This window comes from Thunnus maccoyii, chromosome 6 (genome assembly GCF_910596095.1).
Source record: "Thunnus maccoyii chromosome 6, fThuMac1.1, whole genome shotgun sequence".
NCBI lineage: Eukaryota > Metazoa > Chordata > Actinopteri > Scombriformes > Scombridae > Thunnus > Thunnus maccoyii.
In genome coordinates this window covers 33,010,189-33,025,148 of record NC_056538.1, presented here as the reverse complement: position 1 = coordinate 33,025,148, position 14,960 = coordinate 33,010,189, and the positions used below count along the sequence as shown (strand labels likewise).

The window sequence follows — 14,960 nt, the reverse complement described above, 5'->3', positions numbered from 1 at the left end:
TGTCCAACTTAAACCAAACATTGTGTTCAATGTTGTGCTTGTAAAAACATTTTTCAGTCCGATAACCAAATATTTTATTGAGTATATTATCAGATGTTCCAGTTGTAATAATATTTAACGTTGTTGTCAGTGTTTCACCGTTAAATGAAGCTATATTTATGCTCTCAGGTCGGAGAGTCTGTCTTTTTGTTCACAAATTTGAATCATCTTCACTGTTTTTCAGGTATCTTATGTCATAAAATATGTAATTTGTAATATCTGAAACATACAAATTCACCAGCAGATGACTTTTAATCTGTCTGTTGCACAATTGTTTTATTATTTTTAGACTATGATATAAAAACAGCACCGTCGAACAGTAAAACATTACAGTAATATAAGAAGGAATATGCACATGAACGGTGGGGGATGTTACGGGGTCAGGGGTCAGTAGGCATGTCAGCAACGGGACATTTGTAAACACTGGTTATGTTTCTCATCATCAGTTTCTTACACTGGCAGAACGAGAGAAACATACTCGCCATTGTCACGACGTGTTTGATTCAGGAGCCTTAAACTCCGTCTACGATGGCGCCGCTGTCACTTTTTCTGCTGTGATCTCAGAATGAACTAAATATTAACCTGCTGGAGTGTTGCCGTGTTTATTGTTTACATTACGCAAATCTGAAAGTTCTATTTATATCTTTAGTTCTCTGCTGTGCCCTCTAGTGGAGTCCTCCATGAACACGCTAAGCACATTAGCAAGAACGCAGCCGGTTGTCTACGCGAACACGTGGTTAAAAAGCAAGTATATCTCCAGCCTTAGCTGGCTTGCTAACGTTAGCCACATGTAGCCTATAGCTAGAATGACCTGACGCTGGTTTAATTGAGAGTTCAGGTGTGTGTGAATGGTGCGGCTGATGTCGGGACTTCTGCGGTGCTGCGTGCATCACCGATGCTACGCTAACGCTAGCTGTCGGACGGTCAGTTTGTTAAACCGCAAACGTCTCATTTTCTGTTTCTAGACGTGTTAAACGCAAAAGATGCATCTCGTGTGACTGTGGAGGATTCTGACGCAGCTGACGGATGAGTAACGAGTCAAATAATGTAATTACTTTTACAATAAGTGATGAGTAATCAGTAATTAATGACGATCTTCAGGTGATACGCAGGTGATACGCAGTGCAATATGCTTTCATGTGTAATACTGACTGATTGTGATACTATTTCACTACAATATAACTTATTATACTTAATTTATTTTGATATCTATATATGGACATTACCTTTTTTCCACATCTGTTTTTCACCTTTTTATTTTTTAAATTCTTTTTAATATGTTCTTCCACTTTACTGACCACAGATCGTTAATTTTTTTTTATTATTCTAGGAATAGTGTATGAGGGGTACAATAGTGTATTTGTGTTTGTGTCTGTACATATTATGTATTTAATCTTGTCTGCATGTATTTCTGTATTTAGTTGTGTTCAAACACTTTAGTCCAAGACAAATTTTCCCTCTGAGACAATAAGTGTGTCTTATCTTATCTTCAGTGTGATCACTCAGTGGCTCTTAAAGTCTCACTGGAGTTGCGGTTGTTGAGTGATTGTTGTTTTATTTTGTAGTTTAGAGTCTCGTAAGTCTGTTGTACTTCAGCTCTGATATGTTCAACATGCAGAAAGAAGTGTAGCGGACATCTCTTGAAAGTGAGATACACAGATACACACACACACACACACACACACACACACACACATACACACAGGCTCATTTCAGTGTGTGTGTGTTTGTGTGAGAAGCTGGTCGACGCCATGAGTACAATAGAAACAGCAGGACAACAGTATGGAGCTATTGTGCGTCCGTGTGTGTCTGTCAAACACAATGTTGCATCTGTATACAGACACACACACACACACACACACACACACACACAGTGAGACCACACACAGCGTACTGGCCTACATACTGTTATGATGTGAATTCACTGGTTCAGCGGAGGGAAGGAGGAAGAGGAACAGCTACAACTGACAACAGTCGTCTGACAGTCACCGTAAATACAGTTTCATGACGGCAGCTGTGTATGTGATCAGCTGTGTTGACGGTAAAAAAAAAAAAAAATCGATCACAGAGGAGACATAAAGTTGTCTTGTTGTTTAACAGCATCTGACCAGCTTGACATCATAATATACATCTGAAAACTCAGATTTATGCACTCGGGAGAGTTTTCAAAAAAAGCTTCATTTTTGGTCGAGAAAACAACAAATCAGTGGTGGACGGAGGAGAGAAACTTCACATTTAAACTGTCCCATGTGGACTGTATCAGTGTCTAGAGCTGCAACCAGGGATTATTTTTCATTATTGATTAATCTGACAATTGTTTTCACAATTAATCAATTCATCATTTTGCCTAGAAAATGTCAGAAAATAGTGAAAAATGCCATTATAACGTCTTCAAATGTCTTTTTTTTATCCGATTAACAATCCAAAATCCAAATATAATCAGTTTACTATCATTTATGTCACAAACAGGCTTCATATCATCACATTTGAGAAGCTGAAACCAGCAAATGTTTGACATTGTTGCTTTAAAAATGACTAAAATTAGTTGCCTATTAATTTCCTGCTGATTGACTAATCACTGCAGCTCTATTAGTGTCTCTAGGGAAGGTGTGGTGATTTGAATATTACCTGCTGGTTTATTAATTAATAATGAACTCGCCTGTCATTTAAATACAGTTTTTTCCTTCTTCTACAAAAATGAAACATGCAAACACCAACATGTCGGCCTGTTTAGGAACCAGAAAGAAATTAAAAGCATCAAAGAGAAGAAAACCTCATTAAAGCTGATCAGATGTGCTGCTGCTCTTCTTTCACACACGTTTTTTTTTTACACCAGATTTGTTTACATTTTGTCAAAGTCTCCTTTAAAAGTCTGCTGAATCAGCTGTTAGCAGCTCCTGTCTGCAGTGTAACCATGGATGGACACACACACACACACACACACACACACACACACACACACACACACACACACACACACACAGAGGACAGGAGGCGTCTGTGTGTCTCTTCTCTTAACAGCACTACTGGAAGTTTACACTCACTGTCACTGCGTTTATTTAGCCTCGACCGCTTGAGTGTGTGTGTGTGTGTGTGTGTGTGTGTCCTCGCTCCCGTCACAGTGTAAATGAATGGTCATGTCTGTGTGTGTGTGTGTCTGTGTGTGTGTGTGTGTGTGATATTCCATCTAACAATTTTCTGCCACCACCCTCCTAAACACAATGGGTGTGTGTGTGTTTCCTTCTCTGGGTCAGTGGGGGCCTCTTGACATTGTCTTGTCTCAGACAGAAACAGTGGGCAGCAGCCATTGTGTTTGTGTGTGTGTTTGTGTGTGTGTGTGTGTGTGTGTGTGTGTGTGGGTTGTTCAGAATGGCATGACAATAATTCACTCATATGGCTCTTTGTGACATTTAAATCTTTTATTCAAACATCCGCCGCCGTCTCGGGAAACTACGTCAACAAACCGTGAAACAACCTACAGCCGCAGGATTTCACTGCTTTTTCTTCTTCTTTACTCACAAATGTCAACTTGTCAAATCCATCCAGACATGTTGGAGCTGAATCACATCTGAAATATGAGAGTGGACGACACATGGGAACACCTTAGCAACCACCTTAGCAACCAAGGCTACGGAAGGGCATCGACGACGTCAGCAAGGTAGAAAAAAAAACGTTGCAAACGAAGGCGTTCAGCGCAGGTTGAAGCCCTGACCTTTGACTTGCAGGCAGCATTTCTACACATGTTCACATCAAGTTTTGGAGCTTTGATCATGTTTAACATCAGACATCAGAGCAGGAAATAAATAACAGAAAATCACAAAAAGTAGAATATGTCCCCTTGTAAGCATTTTGTCAGAAAATGGACTTGGTGTTTCCAGATGAAGTTTATCCTGTAAATGTTTCCACTCACCGTATATTTATATACTATGAAAATGCCAGGAAGTTTATCAATGATGGCTTTAAAAATGTAAAGGTACATATGAACCTTTCTCTGTATTATTGTTGTACAAAAGGTCTTTGTTGATTCATGTGATCTTCCTTTGTAATACAGCTGATATTCGGCTTTAATCAAAGACTGGATGTTGTCCATGGATGCATCTTTGTGTGTAATATAACTGTCATTGTAACGGTCATCGTACTTTAAACAGACAGAAACACTCAGCTATAATCTGGGTGTCTGTTTAATGGATAGAAGATACAGAATAGACCTTGAAGATCTCTTGGAGGTGTAAATGATTATATTTGGTCAAATGGAAGTGTGTCTGTTACATATAACCTGGTGTTTCTATACATTTGTCAGGAGAGTTCATACCTGCGCTGTGGTTTCAGTCCTTGAAACCCGAAACAAACTAAACTGGTTGAAGTTTATTTTATTTCCATAAATACTATCAATTATAGATTTCTGCCATTTTTCTCAGAGCTCAGACACTGACATGTTTGTACATTTAGACACTAAAACATGAGAAAATATAGAAGCTGCACTTAAACAGCTTTCAAGCTCAGTTGGAAACATCTGCAGAACTTTAACAGAGTAAAATATCACAATATGATAAGAACCCAGACAGCTATAGACAGAATCTGTCTGTAGATACCAAACCCTGATAGAGTCTCAGTGTGAAGTTCACCACCAGATGCAGTTTTTTTTATGTTCGAAGTCTTTACAGCTCGAGTTACGGAGGATATTATTTATTATTTCAGCTTGTTCAGGCGCCTCTGTGATTGTGTAATTTAAGAGCGAGAGAAATATTGTGAAGCCTCGACTCGAAGATCAGTCGCTTCCTGTCGTGGATTCATTTTGATAAACACTTCGAGTCGACTGTCAGCGCTACGCTTTCATTCTGCCTATAGAGCTCTCTGACTCTGGTGGGACTCGAACCCGCAACCTTTGAATCCCTTTCCTCTGTGTTTGGCTAGAAGCCTCTCGCTTTCGATCTGATGTCATCTGGACGGTTTGTCTCTCAGAACTCTCCCCTGTGTTTCTGCTCCGCAAGAACGTCTCTGAGCAGATACACGCCGCGAAATAAAACAAATTAATCCAATTTCTAATGTTTAGTGATCTCACTCCGAAAGATTAAAGATCATGTTTAAGCGTTATTGCCTTCTTCTTTCCACTGAGTCAACATTTAACCTATAAAGTTTGACTCTAGTGGGACTCAAACCCACAACCTTTGAATCACTTCCTGAGTGTTTGGCGAGGAGCGCAGCTATGCTATGCGTTAGCGCCACAGAGACTCACGCCTGAGGGCACATCCATCTGCAGCCGGTCCTCAGAGTGCATCCGATGTTTCTCTGTGTGAATGTTGTTTCAGTTTGACTTCATACTGTTTGATATTTGCACCATATGTTAAACAGTTATAGCAGCGTGAGTCACTTATCGCCAGAGGTTATCTCTATTTATGGACCAGATTTGGTGACAATTGGACTAAAATTGTAGGAACAGCTCTGAAACTATTTTTAAAAGTTATTTTTAATCATTTTTGGAAACTTATTTTAACCCTTTCATGTATAGTGGTCACTACAGTGGACAGCTATTCAAAAGCCGTTTTCTTATATATGCATGGGGTTTTAATGGGATAGTTGCACACAGCGGACTCTAGTGTGTCATCCCATACGCCGCCATCCATTGGCCAGCCTTTGTAAGTGCAACACAAATTTCTCAAAACCATGTAAGGCTGCATTCACACCAAATCAGGCGGTGCAACGTTCAGTTGCAGGGTCGAGCGGAGGTGTGCTGGGGGGGGGGGGGGGTGGGCGTGTTTATTTGTGCTCTACAATGTAACCGCTGTGAAACAATCAGAAAATAATGTTTTATTGATCTGATTCACAGGCTTTCTTGCCACTCGTGCTCCCTCTCTTCATTCACTCTCTAGCTCGCTCGACCACAGCTGCTCTCTCTCTCTCTCTCGTCTTTTTTAAAATGAGTTGGGAAGCTGACAGCAACTTTACTAACGTCATCCAGCGAAGAGAAACGTCCTCCCCTCGTCCTAGTAACATCTTTGTTCTCCCTCATGACAGAGTTTACAGCTCTTGTCAGTCTGATCTCCCGCTGTGATTGGCCGCCGCAGCCTTCAGCCGCAGCGACGTCGGGTTGCGTTTCTCCAAAAGTTGATTCTGGCCAAAATGGCCGCAGTCGAGCCGCACTACCCCCCAATTCAAATGAATGGGACGACTGGCGTTTTCGCCGCACCGCCTGATTTGGTGTGAATGCAGCCTAAAAGCTCAAAACCAAGATGGCCGCCTGCTGGCCGGAAATGCTCAACAGCTCAGGAACATCTCGCCAATCCTTCTATAGTAACAGACCCTTGCAGGTAAATAAAATTTTGTAACATCAAGTAACAACTAAGGAGTAATACAATTGTTTAAATTTCCAAGTATTGATTTTATGTTGGGAGAAAACGACAATTAATCATCTGTCCACTAAGTTGGACAAACTCCTTGAAAAATGCGTGTTTTTAAAAAAAAAATGAAGTTCAAATATTTTTTTCATGCCTAAAGAGGAATAAAAACACTGACTGAGGTTATCATAATTCATGCATGAAAGGGTTAAATATCAAACTTTTTTCCCCCTCTCTTTATTCTGACAGAAAGACACAAAAAGTTTATTTTATTTCTATAAAAAGTCTGTCTTACATATTGATACCACTTCTCTCTGATGTCACACACTGTATGTGTTTCCATCCACCTTCGCCTTTTCAATTTATGCATAAAAAACCTGAGTGAAATGCTGAAAATAAAAAAAAACAGTAGTTGTGTGGATAAAAATCAAATGTAAACAGACCGAGTGAATAAATGATGACGTACATGAGTCATGTGACCTGTAACCTTCCTCACATTAACACATGAAACTAACAGAAACGTCATATTTTCCATCGTTTTAACTTTGACTGTCGCTCTTTTAATGACGTCATCTCAAAATTCAAATAAGCTTTATTGTCATGACAGATCAGAAACCTACATCACCAAAGCAGTACAGAAAATCATAAACATTGACAGATGATTAATAATTATACAATAATATGTAAAAGGCATATTTTACATCTCGTCGTGTCTTCTTCTTCTGCAACGGTTTAATGGCACCGACTGGAGTTTATCTGCTAATATTTACACAACAGGAGTGGATGGAAACAAACATTCACTTGATATTCATACACAGACACAATGACTTTCACTGATAAATGTAAGATTAGTCCTTTTACCGTCTATCTGTTGTTTAAAACACTAAAGTGGGACTCGCTGCTATCAGAGCGTCCGCTGAGCGTCGTGTTTGATGTCAAATCATTGAATAAACCAGAGTATGTGATGATAGTAAAGCTCGTCGAGTTGATGAACAGCCTGGGAGGCGACGCTGAGGGCTGAGACCCAGGAGGCCTCAGTGATCTCATATAAACATGAACCCCAATAGAAGCTGGAAAAATGTAAACACACATACACACAGATAATATAGCGTTGTTCCCAGGCTGTATGTGTTGTGATATTTTAGGACTCTGCAGACTCTACAGGCTCATTAAGGCGCAAAGTATGACTAATAATTCAGATTATTTTGCATCAGAATCTCTTAATTACTGTCATCAATCTCTATTTTCGTGCGTGTGTTCGAACTCAAACGCGATAAATAAAACAGAGGAGGCAGCGAGCGTGACGTCGCCTCGTTGTCTCTGACCTCGTTATTCAGTTTTGAAGCCAGCAGGTTGTGTTTACAGCTGATCGGTTATTAATGACGGACGCAGGTTTGCATGCAGGTGGGTGATATCTCAACTAGTCTTGGAGGGAAAAGGTTGGTCTCTCTCACAGCCTCAGACTGGCTTTAAAGTTTTTAGCTGCTTAGTTTGAACATTTTGGTCAGCATGAGCCCGTTTAAAGGATCCGTGTCATCGCAGATGATAATTCCCTGGAGGTGTTTCATCTCGCAGGCATTGTTCCACTCTTAAAGATCTAGTGGGACTCAAAGCCACAACCTTTTGAATCACTTCTCTTGTGATCCTCTTTTGATGTGTGATTATACGCGCAATAAACTATGAAAACTTTGATGCTGACAAGAAAGGGAACAGAATTATGTTGCGGTTGAGTGTTTTATAGGCAGGAGCTGTTGATCAGACACATTGTGTTGCACTTAAACGCACATCCTTTGAACGCCTCCTGCCTGTTTAGAGATACTCTATCCATTGTGCTACAGAGCCACAAGTTAATGCGTGAGATTTTCTTTATTTGGATTGTATTTTAAATAACTCAGTTGTGCTTTGACAGATATTAATCACAAGTGTCTTCTACTGTGTAGGTGTGCACAGCCTGTCAAGCTTTTAAACATCGACTCTGGTGGGACTCGAACCCACAACCTTTGAATCACTTCAGATGTGTTTTTCTAGAAGTCCAACGCGCTATCCATTGCGCCACAGAGCCTCCCTTTTACTGCACTTTGATTCAGTTTATGTGGATTTATAGTCGATGTCAACGTAGATAACTGCACTTTAAAGTTTTGATTCACTAGCAAGGACCGCACCATCAACGAGATACGTTTGGATGATTTTATTGAGGAAAACAATTGATATGCATAGTTCTTCCGGTTGCTGATTTGGCTGATTCAAGTCATAAACGGGGTCGACATGAAACTTTGCACCGTAAACAGCAGCTGAGAGGCTCTGTGGCGCAATGGATAGCGCGTTGGACTTCTAGTCAAGCACAAGAGAAGTGATTCAAAGGTTGTGGGTTCGAGTCCCACCAGAGTCGAGCTTTATAGACAGCGTGATGTCTTAGTGGTGAGAGTTAAACAGACAGAGAGAGAGAAAGTACAAGTACCTCACAATTGTCCTCAGACTGGAGCCACATGTGCTCAACAGACAGTATATTCAGAGGGAGGACTTAGGCTGCAATGAATAATTATCAATTAATCTGACAATTATTTCCTCGTTTTGTTCATAAAATTTCAGAAAAGACGTCCTCAAATGTCTTGTTTTGTCTGATCAACAATCCAAAACACAAAGAACTTCAGTTTATCGTCACGTCCGACACAAAAAAAAGCTTCAAATCATCACATTTAAGAAGCTGCAACCAGGAAATATGAAGCATTTCTGCCTTTAAAAAAAATGACAAAATCAATTATTTGATTATAAAAATAGCTTCGGGAGGACAGTCATCTAGAGTCAGCCGTGGTGACAGGATGCTGTGACCTCTGACCTTTGACCCTTCGTACTGTTAATGTCGGTAATGTGGGATCTGAAGCTGACGTCGCCGTGGAGACGTGTGGAAATGAAACTGTCGGGTCAAAAGGTTTAACCGGAGAAACTGGATTGTGTTTGACGGCTCTGTTTAATTTAATGTTGAAGTCTTCCTTCAGTCTGTGCGGTTGGCATGGCAACGAGATAATGCTTCAATAACACACACACACACACACACACACACACACTGACCCTGCTGTTGTGATGTAAGTGATAGCGTTGGTCTGCTGCCTTCGTCTGTCACTGGGGTGTGTGTGTGTGTGTGTGTGTGTGTGTGTGTGTGTGTGTGTGTGTGTGTGAGATGAGGTGTGTTTGAGGCGGATGCACCTGGAAATACCTTGGTAGGTGATGATGAGGTCAAACTTGAGTGCGTTGTTTTCTCTCACCGCAGAGTGTTTTAAGTACTGACGGACATGTTAAAGACCTGTGTGTGTGTGTGTGTGTGTGTGTGTGTGTGTGTGTGTGTGTGTGTGTGTGTAGCCTCACTGTAACCTCAGACTTGGTTAACCACAACGTTGGACCTGATCCACCTCAACTTTTGTTTTTTTTCTATAAATCCAGACTTTTCCCTCTTGAAGACATATTTTCTCCTTTAAGGCGTCTCCTCACTGTGATACTCTCCTTATCTCTCTCTACCTCCTCGACTGCTTCCAGCATTTTGAGAAAAAGAAATAAAGAAAAGGAAAAGCACCATTTATCAGGGAGACTCTCGACAGACAGCCTACGACCTGCGAGGCACGGGTCATGTGACCAACGCAGACAGCTGAAGGTGTTAGTAGGCTAGCAGGCTAGCTGTCAGTAGCGTTGCTAGCTTGTCTACTTGTAGCCTGTAAAAGAAGTTTAACAGTAGAGAAAAACAAAACTTTTTATCTGTTTAGTTTTGACAAATTGTGTGATTGAAAACTACAAAACATTTTTAACGGTTTAAACGTCGACTGTGAGTGTTTAGCAGCTAACCTTCCTCCAAAAACCTGACATATTCATGACTTTGGTTGATCAGATTCTGTATCATGTAACAGAACTTTCCTTCACTTGTGCATTTGTCGCTCAGCAAAACCAGCTGTGAGCAGAATGATAACGAGGACACAGATCAACGTACGATGAGGCGACTGCAGTCAGAGAAACGTGAATACTTTCTGTCGCTACTTTCTGCTAAACTATAACGACTCTGGTGGGACTCGAACCCACAACCTTTGAATTACTCCTCTGACACTTAACTAGAAGTCCAACACGCTATCCATTGCGCCACAGAGCCACATGATGGTATGGAGAATCTTGTATCTTATTAATGACATCCATATTGGATGATTTTGCGACCCGACATTTGCGTCCAATCCCAGCGTTCCCAGTGTGACTGCAGGACGTGTGTGTGTGTGTGTGTGTGTGTGTGTGTGTGTGTGTGTGTGTGTGTGTGTGTGTTATGCTGCGAGGTGTGAAGATGAATTTGCCTTTTTGGATTTTAAATTTTATTTAAATACAAAGCAAACATCACAAATCATGATTACATAAAATTACACTAAAGCTAGACACACACACACACACACACACACAAAGCAATAATATTACACATATACACACTTTCTACACACTTTCTTCCACACTATACAGATCAATTAAATTAAACTTGCTCCCTTCATATGAAATTATGTCATATCACTTTTCTTGCTTCTTTTTAATAGCATCGTCTCACACGTTATTGTTTTAATGAGTAAATCTAAGATCTTATTTATCTAAACTAGATTTTAAATGATGTCGTGGACGTTTGTCTTTTTAATAAAACATATCTTCAATCTTTCCCTAATTTTAACCTCACTACAGTTGCCATATGCAGATATTAAAAAATATTAAAGCTGCCAACGTGGATTGTCCTTTAGCCATAGAAGTGCTGCAAAGTCTCATGGGAGTTGTAGTTGTTGATAGGAATGAGTTTCTATTGGTTAAATGACAGGAACATGATTTTATTTTACTAATTTAGAAGAGAAAATGAAGGAAAATGTTCAAGTTTATTGTAAACTTTTGTTAGAGCTACTTCTTTATGTGCCTTCAACCAACTCTACGTAATGTTGTTTACAGTGCAATTAAAGATCATAGTAAATATTTCAGAAGTTTTCCCTTTTAGTTTTTGTTCCAGTTAATTGGAAATTTGTTTCCAACTTCTGTAAAAGACGTTTAAAGCTGCAGCAGTGAGCAAATAAAAGAGAATCTGCAGGTGTTTCTACACACAGCGCTGGGATTTTAACTAGCAACCTGCAGACCTGCTCTGCATCTGGCTTGTATTACTGACACCAGCAGCCCCCCCCCTCACCCACCCAGCCGCCCCCCCCCCCTCACCCACCCAGCCGCCCCCCCTCACCCACCCGGCCGCCCCCCCTCTGACCCACATCTCTCAGTCGTTCAGCAGACAGCTGCAGAAACACTTGTTTATGTATAACAGACTAATTGGGTCAACCTGTATGTTACTGTATCAATGACTTTGTAGGAGGCCGTCATCCTCCAGTGCACGCACACATGCACACACACACACACATACACACACACACACACACACACACACACACACACGGTTAAAAGAGCACATTCTTGTCTTACAGCCAAACATTACACACGTCCTCACCCTTTTTACACAAGAGAAGACAGAATTCTTTTGTATGAAAAACGTCCTAAATGTTAAGTCTCTTTGTGCCTCCGCTGTGCTTTTATGTTGGCACTCGTTTTGGAGAAAGAAGAAGAAGAAGAAGAAGAAGAAGAAAAGCAGCTACTGGGAAGTTGTTTAAAAGGATGAGACAGAGAGTCGAAGTGTTGAAGTGGAAGCTAACCAGGCGTTTTCTCATATTTATCTTCAGGTTTCTTTTTCTTCCTGTGACATCATCGCACCATGCCTGAGGGGTCACGGCGTGGCAGCCAGAGATCGCCTAGCAACACAGGTAAGAGTCTCCAATACAGAGATGTGTGCAGTGACACAGACTGCTGGACAGACAGAGGTTTTAGACAATGATCAAGTCTCAGGCTACAGACTGAAGGGCATGTTAACAGGTGTTGTTGTTGCACTACCTTCTTGTTATTTATGGTTTCTCTTATGCACTTGTGTACTTCCAGTCATTTCTTACTTTAATAATAATACATTTGAATAAAACAACCTTTTCTGTAGCGCTCACTGTCATTGCACGTGTACCTGGTCAGCTACTTGAGTCTCTGTCCGCTAACGTTTGATCGTTTCGCCTAAATCGTGAGTCGCTTTGAATAAAAGTGCCAAATAACAAAATGTAAATGCATGTGAGCAGCCAAAAAGAGCAATAAAAAAACATGGACTTTAATTTTACTTTCAGATAAATTGATTTGGCAGCAATAAATATCATATTTTGATTCTGGGAACAAAGTTAATCTCCATAAAGGAAAAAGTGTTTTTGGGCCAGTGTGCGTCACATGATGCTGCAGTACCGAGTGTGGCCATAATGCCAGAATCTAACAAACATAAATTAAATGCAATAAAGAAAAATATTTTTTAAAGGGTCAAAAGTGTTGCAAGTTCTCAGGGAGCAGAAATGCCAAAATCACGTCTCTCTATGTAGGTATTAAAATCAACCACATGCCATCATACGTATGTACCGCTGGTTGATGTCATAGACTGTATAAAATATGGACGTAGTTACCGTGACGTCACTCGTTGGTTTCTGAAGAGCGGTTTTGAAGCTCAAAGCGAGCCGCTCTGGCCGTCGCCATCTTGGCAGTGCGTGACGCTGCCTAACTCCCAGCCAATCAAAAATGGGCAAAGAGGCGGGCCGAATGGCTGAAACAAGCCACCTAGCGGCTGGCGGACCTGTCACTCAAAGCAGCCATGTCCTTCATTATGCAGAACTTTACGGCTTAATAAAATTTAAACAGGTGAGTTATAAAAAAATTCACCTCCCGTACAGTTGTCATGAAAGAGGAAATTAGCTACAGAGACCAAAACCGTTGTTTGTACCAGACTGTAAACATGTTTATTTCTGCTGTAAAGTTGGGCATTTTAACATGGGGGTCTATGGGGATTGACTCACTTTTGGAGCCTCAAGTGGTCGTTCAAGGAACTGCAGTTTTTGGCTTCATTTTTCAGCCCCGGAGGTTGCCGCTTGGTTGATGTGAAATACATGCTGGGATATTTGTTCACCTCGAGTTCCCCAAGAATCCTTGATAAAATGTGAGAACACTTCTGTCATTTGGACCAAACTCGTCTAAGTTTGGACTTTGAGTTGGAACATTACTAAATACTAAATTAGAGTTTATAAAATTATTGGCATAAATCTGTTGGCAAACATCATTTCTTGTAAAATGGGAGCATCCACAACCAAGTCCAAATGAAGCTAATAACAGGCCACTGACATGAGGCTCTGTGGCGCAATGGATAGCGCATTGGACTTCTAGAAAAGATCAAGTGAAGTGATTCAAAGGTTGTGGGTTCGAGTCCCACCAGAGTCAAGCTTTAACAGGTGCCATTTATAAGACTACGCCCATTTTCCAACAACACACTTTTTAACTCATCCTGTTGGGAAAGTTTCTCTTAGATTCTATTAATCCGAGCAGAACAGAGTCTTCATCCTGGAAACCTTTACTTTAGTAAAAGTGAAGCACTTCCTCTCAGTTCTCGCTGTGTTTCTAAAAGTAAAGACGTCGTTTTCACTCGTCATGACTTTATTTCCTCTGCGGCAGAAAAAATGTTCCACGAGCCTTCAGAAAGTGAGATAACCAGACACTTTTAGTGACAGACTCTAACCCCTAAATTCCACCGGGTGTGTGTGCGCCGCATTCCAGCTCCAACACGACTGCCGGAGCTGATCGCGGCCACTCTACTTATGTATCCGATCCCACCAGGCGCGCCGCGGTGCGTTTCAGAAGCGTCCCAGAAGCGGCTCTCCGCTCCGCTGTGCTAAAGATAGACGCCTCGTCTATTTTTTACGGAGGCCGCGTCAAGCAGCACAGAGCAGATCGAGCTGGGCAGGAAGTCAGACACAGAAACAGCATTGAGCATCTGGTCAATTTTCAAAATAAAACACCCCGTGCAGACTCCTGGTCGTATATCAGCAATAAACGCAATTAAAACAGACGAATAAAGAAACCATTTAACTACGTAGCTACTGAACCATAGTAGAAGCACAATAATCAAGGAAAACGATCAAATCAATGAAAGCTGAACAAGTTAACAAAATTGGGCAGTTTAGTTGCCCTGCTACTGCAGTAATTACAGTAACCTTAAGGGACTTTATCAGCTTTGACTAGGCTGCTGTAATTACTGTAGTAGGAGTGCAACTGACTTTAAACAGTGGAAGGCTTCCCTGCAGTGAAGATGCTCCACTTCTGACACGCTCCCGGTGGAATAGGGCGCCGTGCAGAGGACGGAGCAAGAGTCGACAGAGTCGGAACTCACTAGCCTAGCGACATTAATGCTACAAACAACCCAGAATGCAACAGTACTCTCCAGAAAGAAGGAACACAGAGTTGTTGTGTCCTCAACTACATCACCACCCCCACCTTTACAAATGTAATTTCCCGAATAAAATATTGTCTTCTATTCTGGATAATTCGGTATTTAATGCAGCTTTGAATTGTTCGTTAACAGCTCAGGTAGTTCGTTGTAGTTGTAATTTTTCCTGAGAGGCTGCTGCTCATTAAAAGCCAATTTAATAAGATTTATTGTGTTTTGAGTCTCAGCTCTACTTTCACTCTGAGCTGTAA

At 41.0% G+C, this 14,960-nt stretch overlaps 1 protein-coding gene and 4 non-coding genes across 9 annotated transcripts in view; 3 read left to right on the top strand and 2 right to left on the bottom strand.

Annotated features, from left to right (window-relative positions):
- The window catches only part of plekhg2 (pleckstrin homology domain containing, family G (with RhoGef domain) member 2), a 128,907-nt gene that overhangs the window by 13,235 nt on the left and 100,712 nt on the right, over nucleotides 1-14,960 (top strand). For 4 of the 5 annotated variants that reach the window (XM_042413507.1, XM_042413506.1, XM_042413505.1 and 1 more), the window contains exon 2: nucleotides 12,095-12,175. In XM_042413507.1, coding sequence (XP_042269441.1) covers nucleotides 12,127-12,175 — 49 coding nt within the window. In that variant the 5' untranslated portion in view covers nucleotides 12,095-12,126. Of the gene's footprint in view, nucleotides 1-1,004; nucleotides 1,087-12,094; nucleotides 12,176-14,960 lie in introns of all 5 variants that reach the window. The other variant, XM_042413504.1, reaches the window with a different exon arrangement.
- On the bottom strand, nucleotides 8,345-8,436 carry trnar-ucu. The gene is given in 2 exon segments: nucleotides 8,345-8,380; nucleotides 8,400-8,436. It is a non-coding gene; the product is annotated as a tRNA-Arg (tRNA).
- Nucleotides 8,672-8,763, top strand: trnar-ucu. The gene is given in 2 exon segments: nucleotides 8,672-8,708; nucleotides 8,728-8,763. It is a non-coding gene; the product is annotated as a tRNA-Arg (tRNA).
- On the bottom strand, nucleotides 10,415-10,506 carry trnar-ucu. The gene is given in 2 exon segments: nucleotides 10,415-10,450; nucleotides 10,470-10,506. It is a non-coding gene; the product is annotated as a tRNA-Arg (tRNA).
- Nucleotides 13,615-13,706, top strand: trnar-ucu. Its single transcript is given in 2 exon segments — nucleotides 13,615-13,651; nucleotides 13,671-13,706. It is a non-coding gene; the product is annotated as a tRNA-Arg (tRNA).